At 39.1% G+C, this 20449-nt stretch overlaps 1 protein-coding gene across 1 annotated transcript; it reads left to right on the forward strand.

Moving 5' to 3' along the window:
* The first annotated feature begins 4864 nt into the window (after positions 1–4864).
* On the forward strand, positions 4865–15606 carry SUMF2 (sulfatase modifying factor 2). Its single transcript, XM_075195017.1, has 9 exons — positions 4865–4982; positions 7603–7759; positions 9935–10049; positions 12146–12190; positions 12913–13063; positions 13277–13332; positions 14208–14292; positions 14616–14778; positions 15042–15606. The coding sequence occupies exons 1-9, from the start codon at positions 4886–4888 to the stop codon at positions 15136–15138; spliced, it is 966 nt and encodes a 321-aa protein (XP_075051118.1). The 5' UTR covers positions 4865–4885; the 3' UTR covers positions 15139–15606.
* Positions 15607–20449: the final 4843 nt, after the last annotated feature.

A 20449-nucleotide genomic window follows, 5' to 3' on the forward strand; every position in this document is an offset into this window, starting at 1 on the left:
TTCTGTCTGCAAAAAAGGTGCAACAGTGTGACTGTATAGTGGCCACAGAACGCCCCACAGGATTTCTGCCCTCCGCCCCTTGACTCCTGCCCACACCTTTCCTTCTTTCCCGTACCTCCTTCTCCACCTCTGCCCTGATCCTGTAAATGTTGCCCACTCTACTGGGCACAGGCGCATCTCTTTATTTACTCCCCCACCACTCTCCTTCCCTTCCTATCTGTACATCGGAATTCACTTTTACCTCTTTGCCCTGTGCACTTCTCTCTGCTAAATTGCTACCTATTGCACTTTGTTCTCTCTTTATCTAAAATGGCCCTGTTTTCAAATATGCTTATAATCTACCACAGGTAATATTATATTAATTAGCCTACAAAGTGTAAAAAATAAATATACATGGGCTCTGATTAGGCACATTCTTAATGCCGCAAAATACGTGGTAGCTGCTAATTGGAAACAAACCGAATTCCCAACTATCACTGTGGTAATTAATAGAAACTGGCAGATTTATCCCTTCGAGTTTATAACTGGCATATTGCATAACCGACCTATTAAATTTCATGCTATCTGGAACCCCTGCCTTTCCCTTTACAAGCCCAGTTTGACCTTCTTTAAATTAGTATCTATGCTTCTACTTTTACACCTAACGCGGTGGACTCCTGGACACGTGATACTGTAGAACCAATCTAAACACTCATCCTCCACATAATTTATCTTACCACATACTTGATTACTGAAAAAAAAAAATTGTTAGGGGGGAAAAAAAATTAAAATAAAAAACCACCAATACCCGGTTGTATAAGTGTGCACACCCTTACATAATGGGTCTGGAGCTGTGTTCAGTGTTAAACAATACCATTCAAAATAATGTTCAAAGGCAATTCGCATATACCTGCCAGCAATAAAAGTAATTGTTGTTAACCCCAAATACAGATCATCTGTTCATGTAGAAATTACTTGTAGTTTTCTTTGTTACGTCCTACTAGGATAGCCATGGTCCGCAAGAAGCTTTCAAAACAACTACATGATCTCATTGTTATAAGGTACCAATCAGGAAAAGGGTGAAAAAAAATTCAAAGGCATCGCATGCACCAAGAAACACTGTGAACACTATCAGCAATAAGTGTACAAATTGTGGCACAACAGGGACATTGCCATGGGCAAGGAGAAAACTTATCAGGGAGGCTATCAAGAGGCCTATGGTAAACAATAAAGAAGCTGCAGGAATTTCAGCAGGAACGGCTCACTCTGCACGTGACCACAAGCTCCGCATACTGCTCGTGTCCAGACTAGATAACCACTCATCACTCATACCTACTGTGAAGTATATAGTGGTGGCAGCATCATGCTTATCTTCAGCTAAGAACCGGGCTTTAGTTAGGATAGAAGGCACAATGAATAGCTACAAATATGAAGCTATTTTGGCACAAAACCTGCTTTCCTCTGTCAGAAAGCTGAAGGTGAAGAAAAATTCTATCTTACATCACGATAAACATCTGAAGCACACATCCAAGTCAACCAAGGATTGGCTTCGGAAAAGAAAATGCAAAGTCTTGGAATGTCCCAGTTAGAGCCCAGACCTCAATACCATTGAAAACCTGTGGAATGACTTATAGCTGGCTGTGCACATTTCATGGACCTTGAACTTTTTTCTGCAGGGAAGTGTGAGATAGAATTGCAAAGTCCAGGTGTGCAAAGTTGATAGAGACTTAAAAAAATACTCCCTGCTATTATAAAAGCAAAAGGTGATTTCACTAAGTATTCTTTTAGTGGTGTGCAACCAGGGTACTGTCGTTTTTATTTTATTTTCACTTATTTTTTCTGAAAATTGTCTTTATTTTTCACTTTAATTTTTTTGGCTGCAAGGTTACACTATTTATCTTTATTTCAGGTTTTATATCCCCAACATCTGCAATTTCAATAATAGTGTGTAGGCATTTTATATCCACTGTATGTATAAACCCTCATTAATGTCTAACTGCTTCTAGCAATTGTAAAGCATACAGATACACAATAAGTGACGCTGATAGTGATAATAAGTGACCAGGAGTGGGCTAGAAAGTTAGGCAGGTAGCAATTGTCCCCTAAGTTCCCCATTACTGAAATGGTCGCCAAACTGGGAGAAACAGTGTTGAGAGTGGAGAATCCTTATTATAATTTACCACTGCCCTAAGAATAGATCTGTCATGAACACTGATGTATTTTTGACTGCCCAGGTGGCATGGCCACATCACAATGGAGACATGGTCATGAGACGTGGGGCCATGGCCTCTCCCCCAGAGGGCTGCCTAGTGCTGTAAAGCACTAGCCCCTGCCCCTTCAATATCTACATTCCCCTCCAAATGCTGCACCAGTAGCGGGTGTGAAAGCAAGGTACTGACAGATGGGGCTATATATTGCGTGACAAGACAAAGGGCTGTATATTTACTTTTTTTTTATTGAGGACCAAGCAAGTTGACAGTGAGCAGAGGACATTGAGGAGGTAAGGAAGGCAGTAATGAGCCAAACAAAAATCAAGGGACTGAGGAAACAAATGTAGCAACACAGACAAAAAGAAGAGCAGTGGATAAGACATGGTAGAGACGAGGTAAACGTGAAGCAACAATTGGGGAGGGCTGAGGCGAGCAAAGTTGAGGTAATTGGGCAGAGGAGACGCAGTGGAGACAAACAGCTCAGATATGAGGCAGGGGAGATAAGAAGGGGCATGGGAAGGGGTGAGCAGACAGATGTACATAATGAGACAATGGCGTATATTTACTAAACTGCGGGTTTGAAAAAGTGGAGATGTTGCCTAAAGCAACCAATCATTTTCCATCTGTTATTTTGTAGAATGTACTAAACAAATAACTAAAATCTGATTGGTTGCACAGTTTAGTAAATATATCTCAAGGAGTGTCATATATATATATATATATATGGAAAGGGGGCAGGGGAGAAAATAATAGGCTGACATGAGAGAAGTGGGGAAGTAGGGTAAGAAACATAGGAGCATACAATGGAGATGGATAAGAAGGCTGAGCTTCTATCACTCATAGGACAAGTGGCTGGTGTCAAGTTAGGTGTGATACATCAAAAGGGGTAGAGGTGTGGTAAGAGCTCCCTCTTTGAAAGATGGAGTAGGCTGCCTAGGGGGACTGTGGATAATAAGGAAAGTTCCAACCCTTAAATAGATGTAGCAAAAAGTGGGATGTCCCCTTGGCGCTCACAAAGTGGGATTGTCGTGACCTAGGCACAATCTATATAAGGAGGCATCAAGCTGGACAATGGAGCAATGCTGGTTAGCCCGTCTAGGGTAGAGTCTGCCCGTATTAAGCAAGACTCCGTCCTTATTATATTTCTGGACTTCTGTTCTCCCTTGGCAATATTAGCCTTGGTGCGGCTGGATACGGCTCACATCGGAGCTTTCTTGTTCACTTGTGCAGGACTTGGATCCCTTTGGGAACCTTTAAAGCAGTGCAATTATTGTTTGGGACAATTTTATTGAACTGCTCAGAGACTGACCCCTGTATTACAGGATTACTACATCGTTAGTTTGGACTCTGTGTATTCAGCTACTTCCAATCAAGAGGCTACTTGTCAGAGTCTCTATACACCTGTATTTATACATTTGCATTTTTGTACAAGTCATTTATATGCAATTCTATGCTTGTTGGGTATATGTACAGTTGTCCAAGGTAGTCACCCATTTGTACACCCAGTTTATATCTACATCTATATGTGTGCATAAGAGATCTACCTGTTTACCCATTTTAAGGTTGCAACCTGTTTTATATGTTTATGATTCTTGATACCTAATAAAAGGTTTAACATACATAGAATCACGACAATCCCACTTTGTGAGCGCCAAGGGGACATCCCAATTTTTGCTAGGTGTGATACATGTATGTTTAATGTGTTTTGTGGCAGGAGCTATTAGTGATCGGGTTATTAGTACTCCAGATGCCTCAAATTCATTAAACCTTTAAAGGAAACTGGAGTGACATGTCACAGTGCAGATGCAGCGCAGTGCTAAATGTGCCACTTTCAGTAGTAGCACAAGGACTGGGTAACTAATATTATTACCATTATGATCGTCTTTGATTTGTAAGGCACCACAATGCTCCACAGCGATGGACAGGAAAACAGGACATACAAGTTAGACTAAATAAATGCAGACATGAAAACAAAGGGTAGGGAGGGCATATTAATAACTACTATGGTATGAAAAAGAGTACCGAAATATCGAAAATAATATATATTTTTTTTCATATTTTTTAATTATGTAATTATTAATTAACAAAACAGAAATTTATAAATTAGCTCCATATCAACAAGAATATAATTTTCCAAAAGCGGTGCATAGGATAGCATCTTTATGCAGATTCTCTACAATGCATCATATGCTATACAGGGTGTAACTTATCATTTTGCCTGGCACAACGCTGTTGGGTTTGTATGTATCTGCCCACCCTGTGATGATTCCCACTATCAAATTTGTGGCCAACAACCCTTGCAAAACATTCAAAATGACAAAAGTGTTTGGTCAGGGTAAATACTATAGCAATTTGTGTAATGTAGCCCCTTTAGAGTTCCTATAATGTAAAAGCAGTGATTCATCCTTTAAAAATAGTTTGTCTGAATAAGAAACTAAACTTCAGCCTCGTCTTAGTTACTGATTTGGTATTTGGAAGGGAGCCATTGGAGTCAAACATGGTCAGTGAATAGAACGATGCCATTTAGTTTGTTGAAGCAAACCCTTTGCCTACTGAAGTGTAATAGAATGTTATACCCGTCCTCTGACTGCAGCCAGTAAGATACTTCTCCTGCAGCTCCTACAAGATGGCGCTGGCAGTACAACCCTCCTTACATGACTGCCCGAGTCCAGCTTCCGGGTGTAGAGGGCGGGTGTATGTATGGGCTGGTGTATGTAGGAGCAGAGGTGATCTGGAGAATGAGTAGCACGGTCCTGGTGCTGCTGTGTGTACTGGGGCTGCGGGTCTCACAGGGTGAGTGGTGAAGTATAGATCTGCACCGAGAGACCCTTGTTGACGTGTCATAGAGAAGACGTGCAATGTTCATATGTATGATTGCAGAGCCTCAGTAGAGCACACTATCGTTTATTGTGTGATTGTATACTGAACTCCTGGGCAAAAGAGCGGCTTTCTGTAAATTGTAACAACAAAAGGGTACAAGCTACACTGTTTCTAATATTTGTTTCCCATTACCTAGTTAGACTGTTATTTCTTAGGTGCAGAGTGAAACAGTGTTTTGACCATTAGAATTCATCTGTGATCTGTTTGCTTCACTATTTTGTGTTTTTAGTTACTTATTTTTTTGTGTTAAAATCAGTTGAACCTTGGAATACTGTTAATTAAAAGAAAAATAACAGTGAAAATGACACTTACAATCATATGGAAGATTGTGACTTTTTGGGTGTGCTTTGATGAAAGATAGATGTGCCTGCTGCATTTAAACAATTTTAATACTACCTTATAAATATGCTGTTACCCTATATAGTCCATACAATCGCAGTGTTATATGAATACCAAGATGGATAACAAAGAAGATGGTGGAGTAATAACTATTTAAACACCTTTGCTCAATAATCTGCCTAACGTCAAAAGAGACTAAAGTAAAACGTGTTAAATGTGAACATCCTTCCAACATAACCAGGCTACATCTCTCTACAACCACTGCCCTTGATGCTGTTACTTCTGCCTCTTCTTTCCCCCTTCCCCACTCGATACCCTGACCTTGGCAGCCCAAATTTACCTGCTTCCTTCAGAAATGCTCTCATGCTGCTAAACGTCTCTGGAGAAAATGCTTTGCCAATATATAGCAGCTTATTGCTGGAATGGTGTGCTGGGACTTGTAGTTTCACAACACCTGGAGCACTACAGGTTAGCCAAGCCTGCACTAGATTTAGAACATTTGACAGACTGTCCTACCTGTTCTTGTCACTTTTACTACCTGTGGCTGCTGGTTTCTGTAGTTGCGGCTTGTCTGGCTCCTGGAATGTTGGGGGCCCTATTTGGAAAAAATAATGGGTAAATTTAAAAAATTCCAACCAGCCCCGGCGATAAATCAATAGGACCCACAATTAATACTTAGGCCTTCCTCCAGCCCCAATATTAAAGTAATAGTATTCTCATTTAATAAACCTATTTCCCTCCCTCCAGACAGCCCCTGCAATAAATTAATCGTATTTACGTATAATAAATATACTTCTTTCCTGCAACCGTCACTGCCATTAAATAATTCATATTCACATTTAATAAATAGACCTCATGCTCCTCAAACTCAGCCCTACATTCAATTAATAGCCCCCAAACCACCCCATCTTAAATTAATAGTCCCCACTATAAAATTAAATTGCCCCACCTTCATCCTACAAATAAAATAGCACCCATTATTTAGCCACCACCTACCACACACACATTACATTGACACAAGCCCGCTGTGCCATCACACACACATTACTATGCCCCTTCATCACCGTGCTGTGCCTCCTTATGATCACACTGCGCCCTCCATGCTGCTTTTGCCCCCCTTCTCCTGGCCCTGGCCCTCCTTCATCACCATATGCCATGCTGCTTTATCTACCCCTTCTCCTGGCCCCCCTTCATCACTCTGTGCCATGCTGCTTTGGCCCCCCTTCACCCTGTGCCATGCTGCTTTGGCCCCCCTTTCACACTCTGCCATGCTGCTTTGGCCCCCCTTTCACACTCTGCCATGCTGCTTTGGCCCCCCTTTTTCACACTCTGCCATGCTGTTTCTGCTCCCCCTTTTCACACTCTGCCATGCTGTCTCTGCTCCCCCTTTTCTCACTCTGCCATGCTCCCCCATTTCACTCTGCCGTGCTCCCCTTTCACTCTGCCGTACTCCTCCCTTGCTTCCATTCCTTCACTTACCTTTCTATCGGCTTCTTTCTACTCATCTTGTCTTCTGTTTTCTTCCCGACTCCTCTCTGCGGCACTCCTCACTGATGACCTCACGCCTGGCATTCAGTGTGAACGGAGCAGAGAGGAGTCGGTGAGCGCCGCAGTCACAAGAGTATTCCTTTTTTTTTTTTTTTAAAGTTTCCTGCTGCCCCCACCAGTGAAGAGGGGGGCGATCAGGGTTGAGGCCTAATAGGGAACAGCCCGGTCCCGCGGCGGGCCAGTCTGACCCTGTACCTAACCTTCTCCCTATGCTTGATTTCGTCACCTCACTCTTCTCCTGTCCCGGTACTCGCTCCTCTTGCACTTCATCTCATCCTTTGTTTGCCCTCTCTTTAGGATGTAAGCTGTTACGAGCAGGACCATCTTCCCACCTGTCTCTCTACCTATTCTTCTGCTCCAACTTCACTTTACTAGCTTTGTTTGGAGTCCTGGTATTATTTATTGTTCTGTACTGTTTTTCCTGTATGGTCCACTGCCTGTATTCTGTACGCCTCTGCGGAAATCTTGTGGCACCCTATAAATAAAGGATAATAATAACCTCCTTATCACTGGCAATGGCCCTATCCACTGATTTATACACTTGTTATGTGAGGAGATTGTGGTGGATGACATAGGACTAATGTGTTCTCTATGATGCCATAAGTATGAGTCTGGAAGGATCTGAGCTTTATCGATATTATTACAGGACATGAACAAAATGATTTGATGGTGCAACTTGATGGGGGAAAGTTCATCATCGGAACAAATGCTCCTGACGGTAAAGATGGAGAAGGTCCAGCCAAGCAGGTGACAGTGAAGCCATTTGTTATTGACAAATATCCAGTCACCAACAAGGATTTCAGGTTAGGCTATAAACAGTGCTTGTTGTTTTCATACATGTTATATTTTACAGAAGAAAGAAGAGTAAAATTAACTCCTCACACTGTAAGGTCTTGTATACATATAGACACTTGAATAATGAGCTATAGATGTAATTAAGCATTACTAAGTCCATGATATGTTATCCGTTCTTCATAGGGATTTATGCTGCAAGTGTCATATCTCCTCCATTTGTGCTGGGTAAAGGATGCAGAACTCAGTTGGTCTATGTGTGAATGAGCAGTTTACAAATTTAAAAATCTAAATGTAATATTTTACTCTATAAAACTGTATCCTATATATCCAGACATAAAAGATGACTACTCAAGTAAACACAATTTGATGTGACAACTGCACGGACTGCACCCAGCTTGTGAAATCCATCACCTTTATTGTTTGGTGTCTGTCCCAGATACAGCAATCTGAGCAGCTGGCCGTGACTGGCGTCACTTAGCTATGAATACACCTTTTCTGCCACCACGAAGGATTTATTATGGTGTCCTTACGTTCACCAGAACCACTTACTAATGTTCCACACTTAAATCACATACACATGTAGCATGAGCCTCCCTGGGCTTCATAACTTCACAAAGAATCACAGAGAATACTCTAGATTAAATATGTTTAATCTGAAAAATATTTCCAAAGCTTATTTACAAATATTAATAAAAAAAGACATACAATATGTTGCACAAAAGAGTTTCAGAAAATAAAATAGGAAATAAAATCAGAGTACTACTTATGAGGTAGACTGGCTGTGTGTGAGGGAACACAATTGAAAAGTATAGGACATTTCAGTCACGATAGACCCCTCAAGAAATGCACAAGCTGATGTCTAAGGCAGAAGATCTTAAATAATTTCTTGTTAGCTCTTCACCCCCCACCTTCGGAATTTAGCTGTCAGTAAAGACAGATTGATCTCCCAAATGTCACAGGGCTTTCGAAGTGAGCCGAGATCGGTATGTCCACAGGACCTTGAAGTCTCACCTCTGCTCCTTCGTTCGGCTTGGCTAAGTCTAACTCCTCTGCATACACAAACTCCTCAGAAAATTTTCTGTCTTTGGCCCTGCCTACTTTCACAAGACCATTGACACTTGCCTGACTAAGGTCAGTTAGCAAAATGCACTTTGAAAGGTTATATTAAATATTCACAGTGTTATACATAAATTTAACAGAAAATAACAATCAGTCATTAGATATACTGTACTACATTTCGTCACATATGGCATCATATGTCTTTCACCAAATATGATCCACTTCCGGTGAAACTTTCACTTGTTGCAGACGTTCACGTTATATAAAGCCATAAGACAAGTGGACTTGTACACCAATTTGGAAGCATGTAGACAGACAGTGATTACCTACAAAAATAAATAATTGCTTATCTCTAGCCAATACTTTCTTATATTCAAGTCACTAGTGGACTACAGAATTGTTTAGAATTGACTTTATAATGCACAGCAGCTTGAGCATGCATTATGCAATTGTAAAATATTTTTGGGGTAAAAATGTAGAATAGAATCTTTAGAAATCCATAGAATTTGCTGGATAACTTGTACGAAATCAATATATATATATATATATATATATATATATATATATACAGGGTGGTTCATAAGTCTATACATATGATCTAGGTGTGGTTGTAAACTTTTTAGAGTTGCATCCAATATGGCCTACTTCAAGATGGCCGCCGTACTGGCCACACCCTAAAATGTTTTCCATTATACCCAGATCATATGTGTAGTCACTGGATTACTATTTCCTTACTCATTTCCATTTGAACAGGGTGTTTCCACACTTATGGACCACCCTATGTGAGTGTGCATAATATATATATATATATATATATATATATATATATATATATATATATATATATATATATATAATTACTAATTAATTAATCTTATTCATCATTTTCATTAATATTTATATAGTGCCAACAAATTCCGTAGCACTTTACAGTTAGGAACAAACACAGTAATAAAACAATGTTGGGTAATACATGCAGACAGAGAGGTAAAATGCCCCTGCTCGCAAGCTTATATAGAGCTAGAAAACCTACCTCTTTTCTATTACCTGTTTCTAACAATGTATTTTTATTAGGAAGACAGATATCCAATAATTATGTATTAGTTTCACATTTAAAAATCCAGAGAATTTGTACGGGCAAAGAAATATAAGTCAGAAGCGGAGACGTTTGGATGGAGTTTTGTGTTTGAAGATTTTGTATCAGAGGAACTGAAAAAGAAAGTATCACAGAAGCTGGAGGTAAGTGTTACTCGAGTAGTCATATTTGGCAAATCATCATATGAGGAAAACAAGTTTATGCTGCACATGGTCACTTCAATTAAAAATAATCTACATAAATTTGACTGGTCTGTGATTGAAAAGCAGCATATAAGTATACAAGTGTTATGCTAACTGCATTATTTCAACAAAATACAAAAGTAAATTCATACACATATATATATATATATATATATATATATATATATATATATATATATATATATATATATATATATATATATAGTATGCGTGTGTGTATACCACCAGTACATTTGTCATACCACCACTTATATATACATTTTTACTTTGCCCACTTCAAATATAAATATATATATATATATATTATTATTATTATTATTATTAATTTTTATTTATAGGGCGCCACTAGGTATCTGTAGCGCCGTACAGGGACAGACAGAAACACGATACAGGGTGAGACAGCACAGTACAGTTAACAGAAATCACAGTAACTCTGAAGCTCAATGAACAGCTAGATTAGAGGTGAGCGCCCCCAGCGGGGTAGAGACAGGGGCCGGAGGACCTCACGGAGGAGACAAGGAGCTGGAGAGCAGAGTTAAGGTGGTGGAGAACAGAAGGAGAGGAGGCCCTGCTCGGAGGAGCGTGCAATCTAAGGGGAGGGTAGGACAGACAGAGACACAATGGTAGGAGGAGGGAATGGGGAGAACGGAGGCAGAGACGGAGAGGGGGGGGAGAGGAGAATGAAAAGGAGGGAAGTAGGAGGGGGACAGGAGAGGGAGGGGGGTAGGGGGAGAATGGGAGGAGGTCAATGGGTGGGGGACGGAAGGGCTTTAAGGAAGAGGTGGGTTTTTAAGGCCCATTTGAAGCTGGACAGATTAGGGGAAGTTATCCTAGGATTTATATATATACATATATACGTGTGTGTGTATATATACATACACAAAGTGGAAATTTATAGGAGGCGGAATGAAAATCGTAAGGGAATGTAAGTGAATGGAGGTTGATAGTTGTGAGGTTGATACAGTGAAGGCAGAAAGAGAAGTGGCGTTATGGAATACCAACGTATACCAGTCCACTTTGACCAGTGTGTGTGTGTGTGTTTGTGATTAATATATATATATATATATGTATGTATGTAATATAATATTTATATATGTTGCAGATTATTTTATTACCATTACGGGAATAAAATGTTTGATTACTGTTCAGCCAATTGGAAGCCGCGAGTGATGTCACACATCATTTTTACTATAGCTGCCAGCTATCACCTACATTCACTATCAAATTTTTTTTCTTACTTGATGATTATATATAATCACAAAGTTGAAGTAGTATATTGTCGGTGAGACCCATTTGGTCATGTCTGGAAGTAAAGCAATTATGATTGTAAAATGTTGTTATGTAAGGTGCAATTGAAAAAAATCTAAAAATGTGAGATACTGGGTTCTATGGACAGTTCCAAAGGAGCAATCATCATATGTGTTTGGAAAAGCACATTACAGTAAAGAAATTAGGACTTGTCAGTGTTCACTCTCAGACTTGATGGATTCCTAAAAGTCTAAAGAACTTTGGAAAGGTTTGGAAAAGTAGCCAGGGGGCTTGTCTTTACTGTCACACCAATATTAGGGTTGGCCCTAATGGTGCTTGCCAGTGGCTTTACGGGATATGCGAAAAGTGCAGGGGCGGGGGGCAGCACTGCCTGGTCACCCATCATCATCATCATTTATTTATATAGCGCCAACATATTCCATAGCGCTTTACAATTGGGGACAAACATAGTAAACTAATAAACAAACTGGGTAAAACGAACAAAGAGTTGAGAAGGCCCTGCTGGCTAGCTTACAATCTATTTATCATTATCAGAACTGTTTTATTGGGGACAATCTGTGCTCTGTGCCTGGTCTTGAAGGACCAATGACAGCAGAATACGATTTTGATTTTAAAATTGTTATTAATACTATTAATACTTAGTGATATTAGTTACTGTTTGTTAACTGCAAACAACTATTGTTTTATCAACTACAAAACAATTAATAAACTACATTTATGATCAAATGATATTTACATTATTCTGGTTTTTTTTTGTTTTTGCACAGTCAGCACCATGGTGGCTTCCTATAGAAAGAGCCTTTTGGCGTCAGGTAACAATTTGTGACAGTTTATCATGTGCTTTGTTTCTCTGCAAGGTGCCCTCTCACTTCAATGCCTGTTAGTCATATTAATATTGTGTATGCTCAATATGAAAATGGGAGTGGAACACCTTTAACCTGTCTATTCTTTAGGGAAATTAACAATTATTTCCTTTAGACCACCAATCCTAAAAAATGTATGCAACACGGCATATTGCGAAGTTTAGGAAAATAAATATAAATATATATATATATATATATATATACACTTTAAGTTTTCATATGTGATACTCAATGCTGAGTTAGACAAAATTTACAACTTTTCTTTAAGCTCCTATGTATGAGGCATCTGTTCACAAATGTAAAACTAGGAACCATTTCTTGTTTACTGACATAAATGTGCATCCTAGGATAGTTTATTTATTGAGTAACCCTTTTGAAAGGTGGGGGGGGGGGGTCTGCACTGATTTTTCACCTTAGATTTAATATTTTTGGACTGTGTCAATTACAGTGGTTATATTTTTGAATTGCTTAGTCTATCATATATCATAGTGAATTTTTGTGGGGAGTTGAAAAGACTTTTTTTTTTTATTCTACTTGATCTTGAAAGCATCTTTAGATGATTCCATTATGTAATTATGTAATATATTTGCAACAAATTGGTTGCGGTAAAAACTATATATAACTATAAAGGAGGCATATGGGATCCTTAATGTCTTTACTGGTATTTCCAGCCATCTGGGCCAGGTTCAGGTGTCAAGGAGAAGTTGGATCTCCCAGTGCTGCAGGTTAGCTGGAATGATGCACAGGCCTTCTGTAAGTGGCTGGGGAAAAGACTGCCTACAGAGGAGGAATGGGAATTTGCTGCCAGAGGGGGGCTGAAAGGTATGTCAGAGATATGTTTTCAAATGCATTTTGCTGCAAGTAATCTATATTGGATCTGTCATTTCTATGTTTTCTTGTGATATTAATTTGTAAACATAAGAAACCATATTAAGCTCATCTGTATTTTATAATAACTTCTGGAACATAATGAAACATAATTTCCATATCTGTAAAATAAAAATGAAACATAACAACATTATGCTATACCCACAGGGAACACCTACCCATGGGGAAACACATTTCAGGAAAATAGATGCAATCTTTGGCAGGTAATACGTTACATTTACAGTAATCCATTTACTCAGTTACCAGTCTCATTCAGAAAAGTGATATTTATCACTATTTGTCCCTTATTCAGTCTCAAATGTCAACTCCTGCCCTATTTAAAAAAGTAATAGACAAATATGTTGAAGTTTGTGGATATAATTTATTTTCTAAATCAGGAAAGACAGGATATAAAATAATAAATAGATACTATGTGTGTGTGTGTGGAGATATATATATATATATATATATATATATCTATCAGTTTCTGTTCCAGTGGCCAATCCAAATAATGAGAAATAAATTTGAAACACTCAACTCAAGCTAAGCACCGATGAGACACACAGTTTTCTTAATAGCTGCTCAAGACACATTAACAACTAAGATGCCAGCACCTTAAACTTACATTCACCTCAAGGTCGTTTTCACTTTGCAGACATACTTATTATAATTTAATCATTTTAAGGTGAATTTTACCAGGTGTTGATTACCTTATTGTTATCAATGTTCATCTCCCGCTCAACCAGGATGTCCCCAGTTTTGAAGTGCGCGGGGGAATGAAGAAAAACCTGTAGCCAATCATCTATTGTAAGGCAGCACTTAGTATTTCAGGATATTTGTGTGCTGATCTTGTGGGAGGCAGAGTCTTGTGATTATGTCTGTGTGGACGGCTGAATGTTACTCAGGCAGTCATAGTAGCCAAAAAAACAATGCTTTTGCTTTTAATTTTCATGTTGAAGGCTTCCCTGGCTTAGGTGCTTACATATTGTAACCGCACATGTATTTCTGTGTATATCTGCACCCTAATTATTTATTGTAACATGCACACTTGTGTTGTCTGAGGAGTTCATTATTTTGACAAAATGCTTGGACACTGCAGGGGAAGTTCCCTACAATGGACTCTGCTGAGGATGGTTATCATGGCGTATCTCCAGTAGCTGCATATCCTGCACAGAATGCCTATGGTAAGTGATCCTCTACGCAACCTTCCTTCGGTTACATACGCATACATTATTTCCTTGTTGTTCTTGTAATTATGTTTTAATAATCATGTCTACAAATATCTGAACCATTTGAGCATCTGTAATATGTGGGTGTGAAATTGTTAATCGACACAAAACCGCCTGCTCTATCTAAAAATAAGGGAAAGAGTATATTAGAGGCTGCTTTTACCTGTCCAGTGCAAGTTAGACAATGAAAGCAGGTTTTGATTGGTTGCAATGGTTTAGTACAGATTTTGCTTCAAAATGCAACAGTAGTAAACAAACTATTTTATATTGTATGTCAGGCTTGTATGATATACTGGGAAACACATGGGAATGGACATCTACAGAATACAGTTCACCTGGAGAGGCCATGCAGCGTAGGCAGAAGATGTATGTTCTGCGTGGAGCTTCTTGGATTGATACCCAGGATGGATCAGCCAATCATAAAGCTCGAGTGACCACCAGGTAAGTATCTGTCTGTAATTTGGATGTTTGTATACCCTTCACCCAAGGCCTTTTTTGTGATGAGGAAACTGAAGCAAGATTTGCGAGGCAGCAAATTCTGGCTAATCAGTCTTAAATGCAAATTTACTTGCTTTCATTGTCTTAATTGGTGTTTTTATTATTGATGATAGTCATAAAGTTAATGGTATTTTTAGCGTAATTGTAAGTAAATTACATTGCAATAAATAAATTTTCCTATTTCTCCTTTTTATATTATTTATCAGGATGGGCAACACACCAGACTCGGCTTCAGATAACCTGAGCTTTCGTTGTGCCAAAGACTTTTCCCGGCCAGCAGGACATGGAAAAGAGGACCTGTGAAGAACAGCCTAATTGGCAAATTGTTAAATAACTCTTGTAAAAAGATAGCTGCTGGCTCTAGTGAAATGGTGCAATTGTAATTCACGTCTCCTGCAAGGGAACATACTTTGTGTCCAAAAGGAAGGCAATCTTCTCACATCAAGTAACAAGTTTTTTAATAGTTTACTATATAACAATCCCAAACCTCTATTTACAGCTGTGCACCTTGATAGGGAATCAATATGAACTGAATCTGTATAGGGACACTCACATCTTGAAGTTATTGAATGAATTGGTGGTTGTTCTAAGTTTGGTCAGTTAATGTATTACGATTTGCATTCATCTGCTTATCACATCAAGTTGACTGTGAGTGAATTATTTTATTAATATGTGTCCAAAGCCATATAACAGCAGTGGCAGCTATGTTTGAAAAATACATGACAAGAATTACTGGTGGAGAAACAATTATATACAGTCTTCTACATAACACGTTCCTGATATTACGTATTTTCTGTTGGGTGACTGTTACTGTGAGAAATGAGGCTATTATTATTTATTTATTTATTTATTTATTAGGTAATTTTAACAAAGTTTTATAAATTTACAAGTAAACCTTAACAATCCATCATTTCAGATACATGGTTAAGCTGCCAATTGCAGAACAGTTCATACCATACCGCCCACTCCTAGTCCCCACCACACACTGATCACATGTTTTAGATATATTATCAAAACAGAATTATAATCTAAATGGTAAACTGACCTGTAGATGCAAGAATCCCAGCCAGTCTGATGGGTCAGGTGAATCACCATGATGTGCAAAGCATAACCACCCTCCTAACATGGAGAATGCCCACAATGTGATGTAAAAATACACAGATGCTGATTAAAATAAGAATTTGTCATAATTACAACTTGCAAGCAACATATAAAGTAATATACAAATGTATGTGTGTATTAGTCATAGAACAAAACAGCAAAATACAAGGGAGGAGTAGTAAATCCTACATAATGTATGATACTTCAGCCACCAGCAGCCTCAACCTTTGTGGCTTCCTAGTACATAATATATGGCATGAGTATGCCACTGCCTTACCTAACCTGTGTGCTTTATCACCGTCCCTGTAATGGTATGTTGTATCCTACAGACACTGAAACGAGTATAAAGATAAATCTGCATGATATTTTATGAAATGATAGGACAAAATGTATTGTGTTTTATATGTCAAAGGTTTTCGCAGTGGACAAACTGTTCTTCCCACATACTGGATATGAAAACACAGACAAGTGGTGAAATATATAACATCATTTTTGGAAGAAATAATAATCTGCTTAGTATTAAATATCCACATGTTACAGAGGACTTACTTACTTAAAACTTTTATACCATAAAGAAGCTTTTCATGTGAAGCTGCAATTAACTTCACATGGAGATGCAAATGTCCTTAAGGAAAGACCTACAAATTGTAGTCCAGGCCAGGTCAAACTGTCGCTTTCCAGGTATTGTGAAACTACAAATCGCTGCATGCTCTGACAGATATCAGCTGGCTATCTACAGCCAAAGCATGCTGGGGATTGTAGTTTCACAACGCCTGGAGAGCCACAGATTGCCAGGTTTGCTCTAGTCAAATCTTATTTATAGACATAATGTAAATTAAAGTCTTTACAATTTAAATAAACCACAAGCTCAGAAAAAGAAAAAAATATAAATATCAACTGACCAAACAAAAGTCAGATCATTAACATAGCAAAAATAAATGTTTTGAATGGTTTATAGGGGTTACTATACGCAAAGACAGGGACTGGCTCAAACAGCATTAACATGTCATGCCTTTGGAAATAGCACACTTTATAATTCCAAGTACACAAAGACGTGGGGCCCTCACAACAAATCAGTTAGCTCTGTATGAACCCAGGAGTAATCAAAGTGGTAATAAAGCTTAGCTTTTTACTATTAAGTACAAGTACTATAAAAGTCTCCCAAGAAGTGAACTGTATATTAAATTTAAAGTGTATTCCTAATAAAATATACACACTTTCTGTTGATCGTCGCTTTATAATTAGCCACAAGGCATACATCTTAATTACACAGGCTTGCATAAATCAAGTTAAATGTATATCTCCCATATATAACAAAATAGCACGCTAAGTTTTGCTCACCTAAAGAAGGTATTTAAGAAGAGAATTTAAACCTATTTAGTTATAGAGGAAGACGTTCATACTAAGTGTACTCCCTGTTAAGATTCCCTTTCTAACGTGCTGGATAAAGCTTCAGTTACAGCTTTAGCTTTGCACCCTAGTTATCCAAATTCCCTCATCTCAGGTAGATTCTTTGAACTACTAATTGATTAGTAACTTTCCTTCAATTCACAGATGTGCAAAATTATATCCACATTCAAACTGCAAACATTAGGGTTGTTTGCAGCCCACTCAAATCCTAATCTGTGTAGCAGTTTAAGTGCATTCATTTTTAAAGTGCTCTGTTCATTTGATTTAATACCGTGTTAATGTAGCCTCTTTCTATATCACAAGAACAGCTTGGCTAATGAGCAGCTCAGCAGTTGATTTGTCCTTCGTAATTAGCAAAATTGATTAAATAGAAACCACTGTCTGTGCTTGTAAATGCTGATTCATGATTCATTAAAGAGATTAAACTAATTATTTCTAAATAAAGCACAGATGCCCATAGCTAATTGGTGAAATATGGATATCAGGCTGTAGCACAGCTCCAAACTCTCCAGATTTAGAAAGGACAGTCCCAATTTGAGAGGAATGTCCAGCCATCCCCACAGTTAAGACTGTTGTCCCTACTGCAGGAACTAGTGTAACAACAATGCAGGTTGTTTTTTTGAGGGGCAAGGAGAGAGGGATTGGGGTCATCTATTTATCTGTGCAGACGAACTGAGAGGGTTCACAGAGGCTACAGAGAATGACTCCTCCATAATACTACCATATAGCTCTTTAATTATCTGATCTTAAAATGAAATTGTAACAAAGAAGGGGAGATGCATTATATAACTATGACAGCCAACTTTGGAGTACAAAGATTAGGAACAGTTTTAGAAGTTTGTAGCTTGTCATCTGTTTACTGCTGGCAATGTAGTTTTCCAGCCCAGGCATCACCCCAGCACAGAGTCTGAGAGGCCTTCCATACTATAGAGCCTGGAACAAGTTCTGTATTTCTCAGATTCTGTGTTTCTCAACAGTCCAGGAACAACAGTCTGTCCTGCCTTCAGATCACTTGATCCCCGTCCAGGGTCTTTGATTCATACTCCCATGCAGATGCGCTCTGTTTACAAGGCTGGGCCAGCATCCCCAGTCACCTGATTGGTGGCTTTAATCTCAAGGATCTCAGTTAGGGCCTGGTTCTCTCCCCATTTCATTCCTGGACCCAAGTTGGTGGTTACTCTACTACATCAACCGATAAGAGACACATACAATAGATTGGGACTGAGGGGAAACAACAGTTGTATAACAGTCTGTGATGGGGGTATATTGGCCCCCTCCTTGATTTAACCCTTTACAATCGTTTTGCTGCTTACTGCGTATATTCCTGTAGGACCTGACAGCTTACCTTAATGTATAGCCCCGGATCTTAGGAGTAGCAGTACTTAGTGCACCTTGGACAGGACTGTGCCAAAGGGACTCATTGAACCAGGGGGTGCCCCAAAGCAGACTTAGCTATTTTTAGAACTAGTTACAAAAATGAAACACAATTGTATATAACTATAACTTTGTACACCCATGGCACATATCAGAAACAGACTGAACTTTAACTGTCTAGCCAGACAATGAGACTGAAGCTATTGCAGCATTTTAGCTGGGAGCAATAGAGCCCTAGGGAATGGGGTTGGGTAACATTGGAAGACTCAATGTGATCCGACTTGTTCAAGTAAATAATTTAAGGAGGCAACGCCTGTACAAGGTACATGGTATTGTAATGAACATTGTACAGGTGTTGCCTCCTTAAATTATTACCTGTCTTTTCAATGTGACGTCAGCTACCGCTGCTGGCTTCTTCAGGGGCCGCAATTGACAAAAGTCTACCTTGGAAGCTGTCAGCCATTTCAGTGAGTCGGCGAGCAGCTCTTCGGTTTCCTCCTGCCGGGGTAATTACTGTCTGGTTTTTCACGGCCGGAAAACTGACTACCACTGAGGGAATGATCAGAGGATTCATTACAGTTGAAAAGTGAGCTGCAAAGTTATAACCACTACCAAGTGAAGTCTTTGAAAGGGTTGGTAAGTATAGTGTGCCCATATTCTAGCTAACTAAAGCATATTTAAGGGCCAATACTATTACACTGCCAACAAACTTTTCAATCAGTTTTATTTTATTATTTCACATTGATTAATATTATTATATTTTATTTATTTGGCGCCACAAAAGGTCCACAGCGCTTTACAAGACATTTACAGTAGTATACAATATGATCCATAAAACATTACATACATACAACATTACTTGAAAACATACCGATAAAACAAGCTCTACACAGATACGTTATTTACAGGACAGTGAGTGAGAGTATTGGTAATGTTCAATGTGAAGTAGGCCTGGGCTCAAGAAGACAGGGCAATGGAAGCAGACCTAGAGGTATAGAGGGTAATGGCATAGTAGAAGGAGAACATGAGGAAAGAAAGTTCTGCTTGTGAGAGCTTACATCTTAATGGAAAGGGAAAGACACAAATAGGATAGTACCGAGTAGGGGAGTGAAGGTGATAGCTGAGGCAAAGAAGTTAGGAGGAGGGCTAATATGCTTGGATAAAGAAGTGAGGCTCAAAGCCTTGGAGAGTAAATGTTAATGTGATACTGCATTGGAGATCATTTTACAGCAGCCCGGGTAAATAGCAATCAGTGTGGTAGTTAGTAGTGAGGCTTTGGTCATTGCCAGAGCCGAGGGGGGTGGCAAGGAGTGTAGGTAGATATGTGTTTGGAGATGTACAGGGGGGGCATTATTGACTGAGAGCTTTGTAGGTGAGGGTAAGGAGTTTAAAATTCTGCAGGCCTGCCCGACAATTGGCCGCCAGGAGTCCCATATTAGACCTCAGCCCCCCCCCCCCCTCCCTACAATTCAAAAGTTGTCACACACCTGCATCTCTCACTGAGGTTCCTGACCAATTGTCTGATTGTGTGTAATGTCCGTAACATTATTGGCAACTATCTTTATTGGTAACTATTGTTACCAATAAAGATTGTCTGATACGATCAATGTGGTTCCAGCACAAAATGAATGGCAAGATATAATAAAGTATAACCGATACATACATGTGTGCACTGGATCCTGTAGCAGCTCATCAATCCTGAAGTCTGTGTAGGCATAGAAAATGTTAC

Source organism: Mixophyes fleayi, chromosome 2 (assembly GCF_038048845.1).
Source record: "Mixophyes fleayi isolate aMixFle1 chromosome 2, aMixFle1.hap1, whole genome shotgun sequence".
Taxonomy (NCBI): domain Eukaryota; kingdom Metazoa; phylum Chordata; class Amphibia; order Anura; family Limnodynastidae; genus Mixophyes; species Mixophyes fleayi.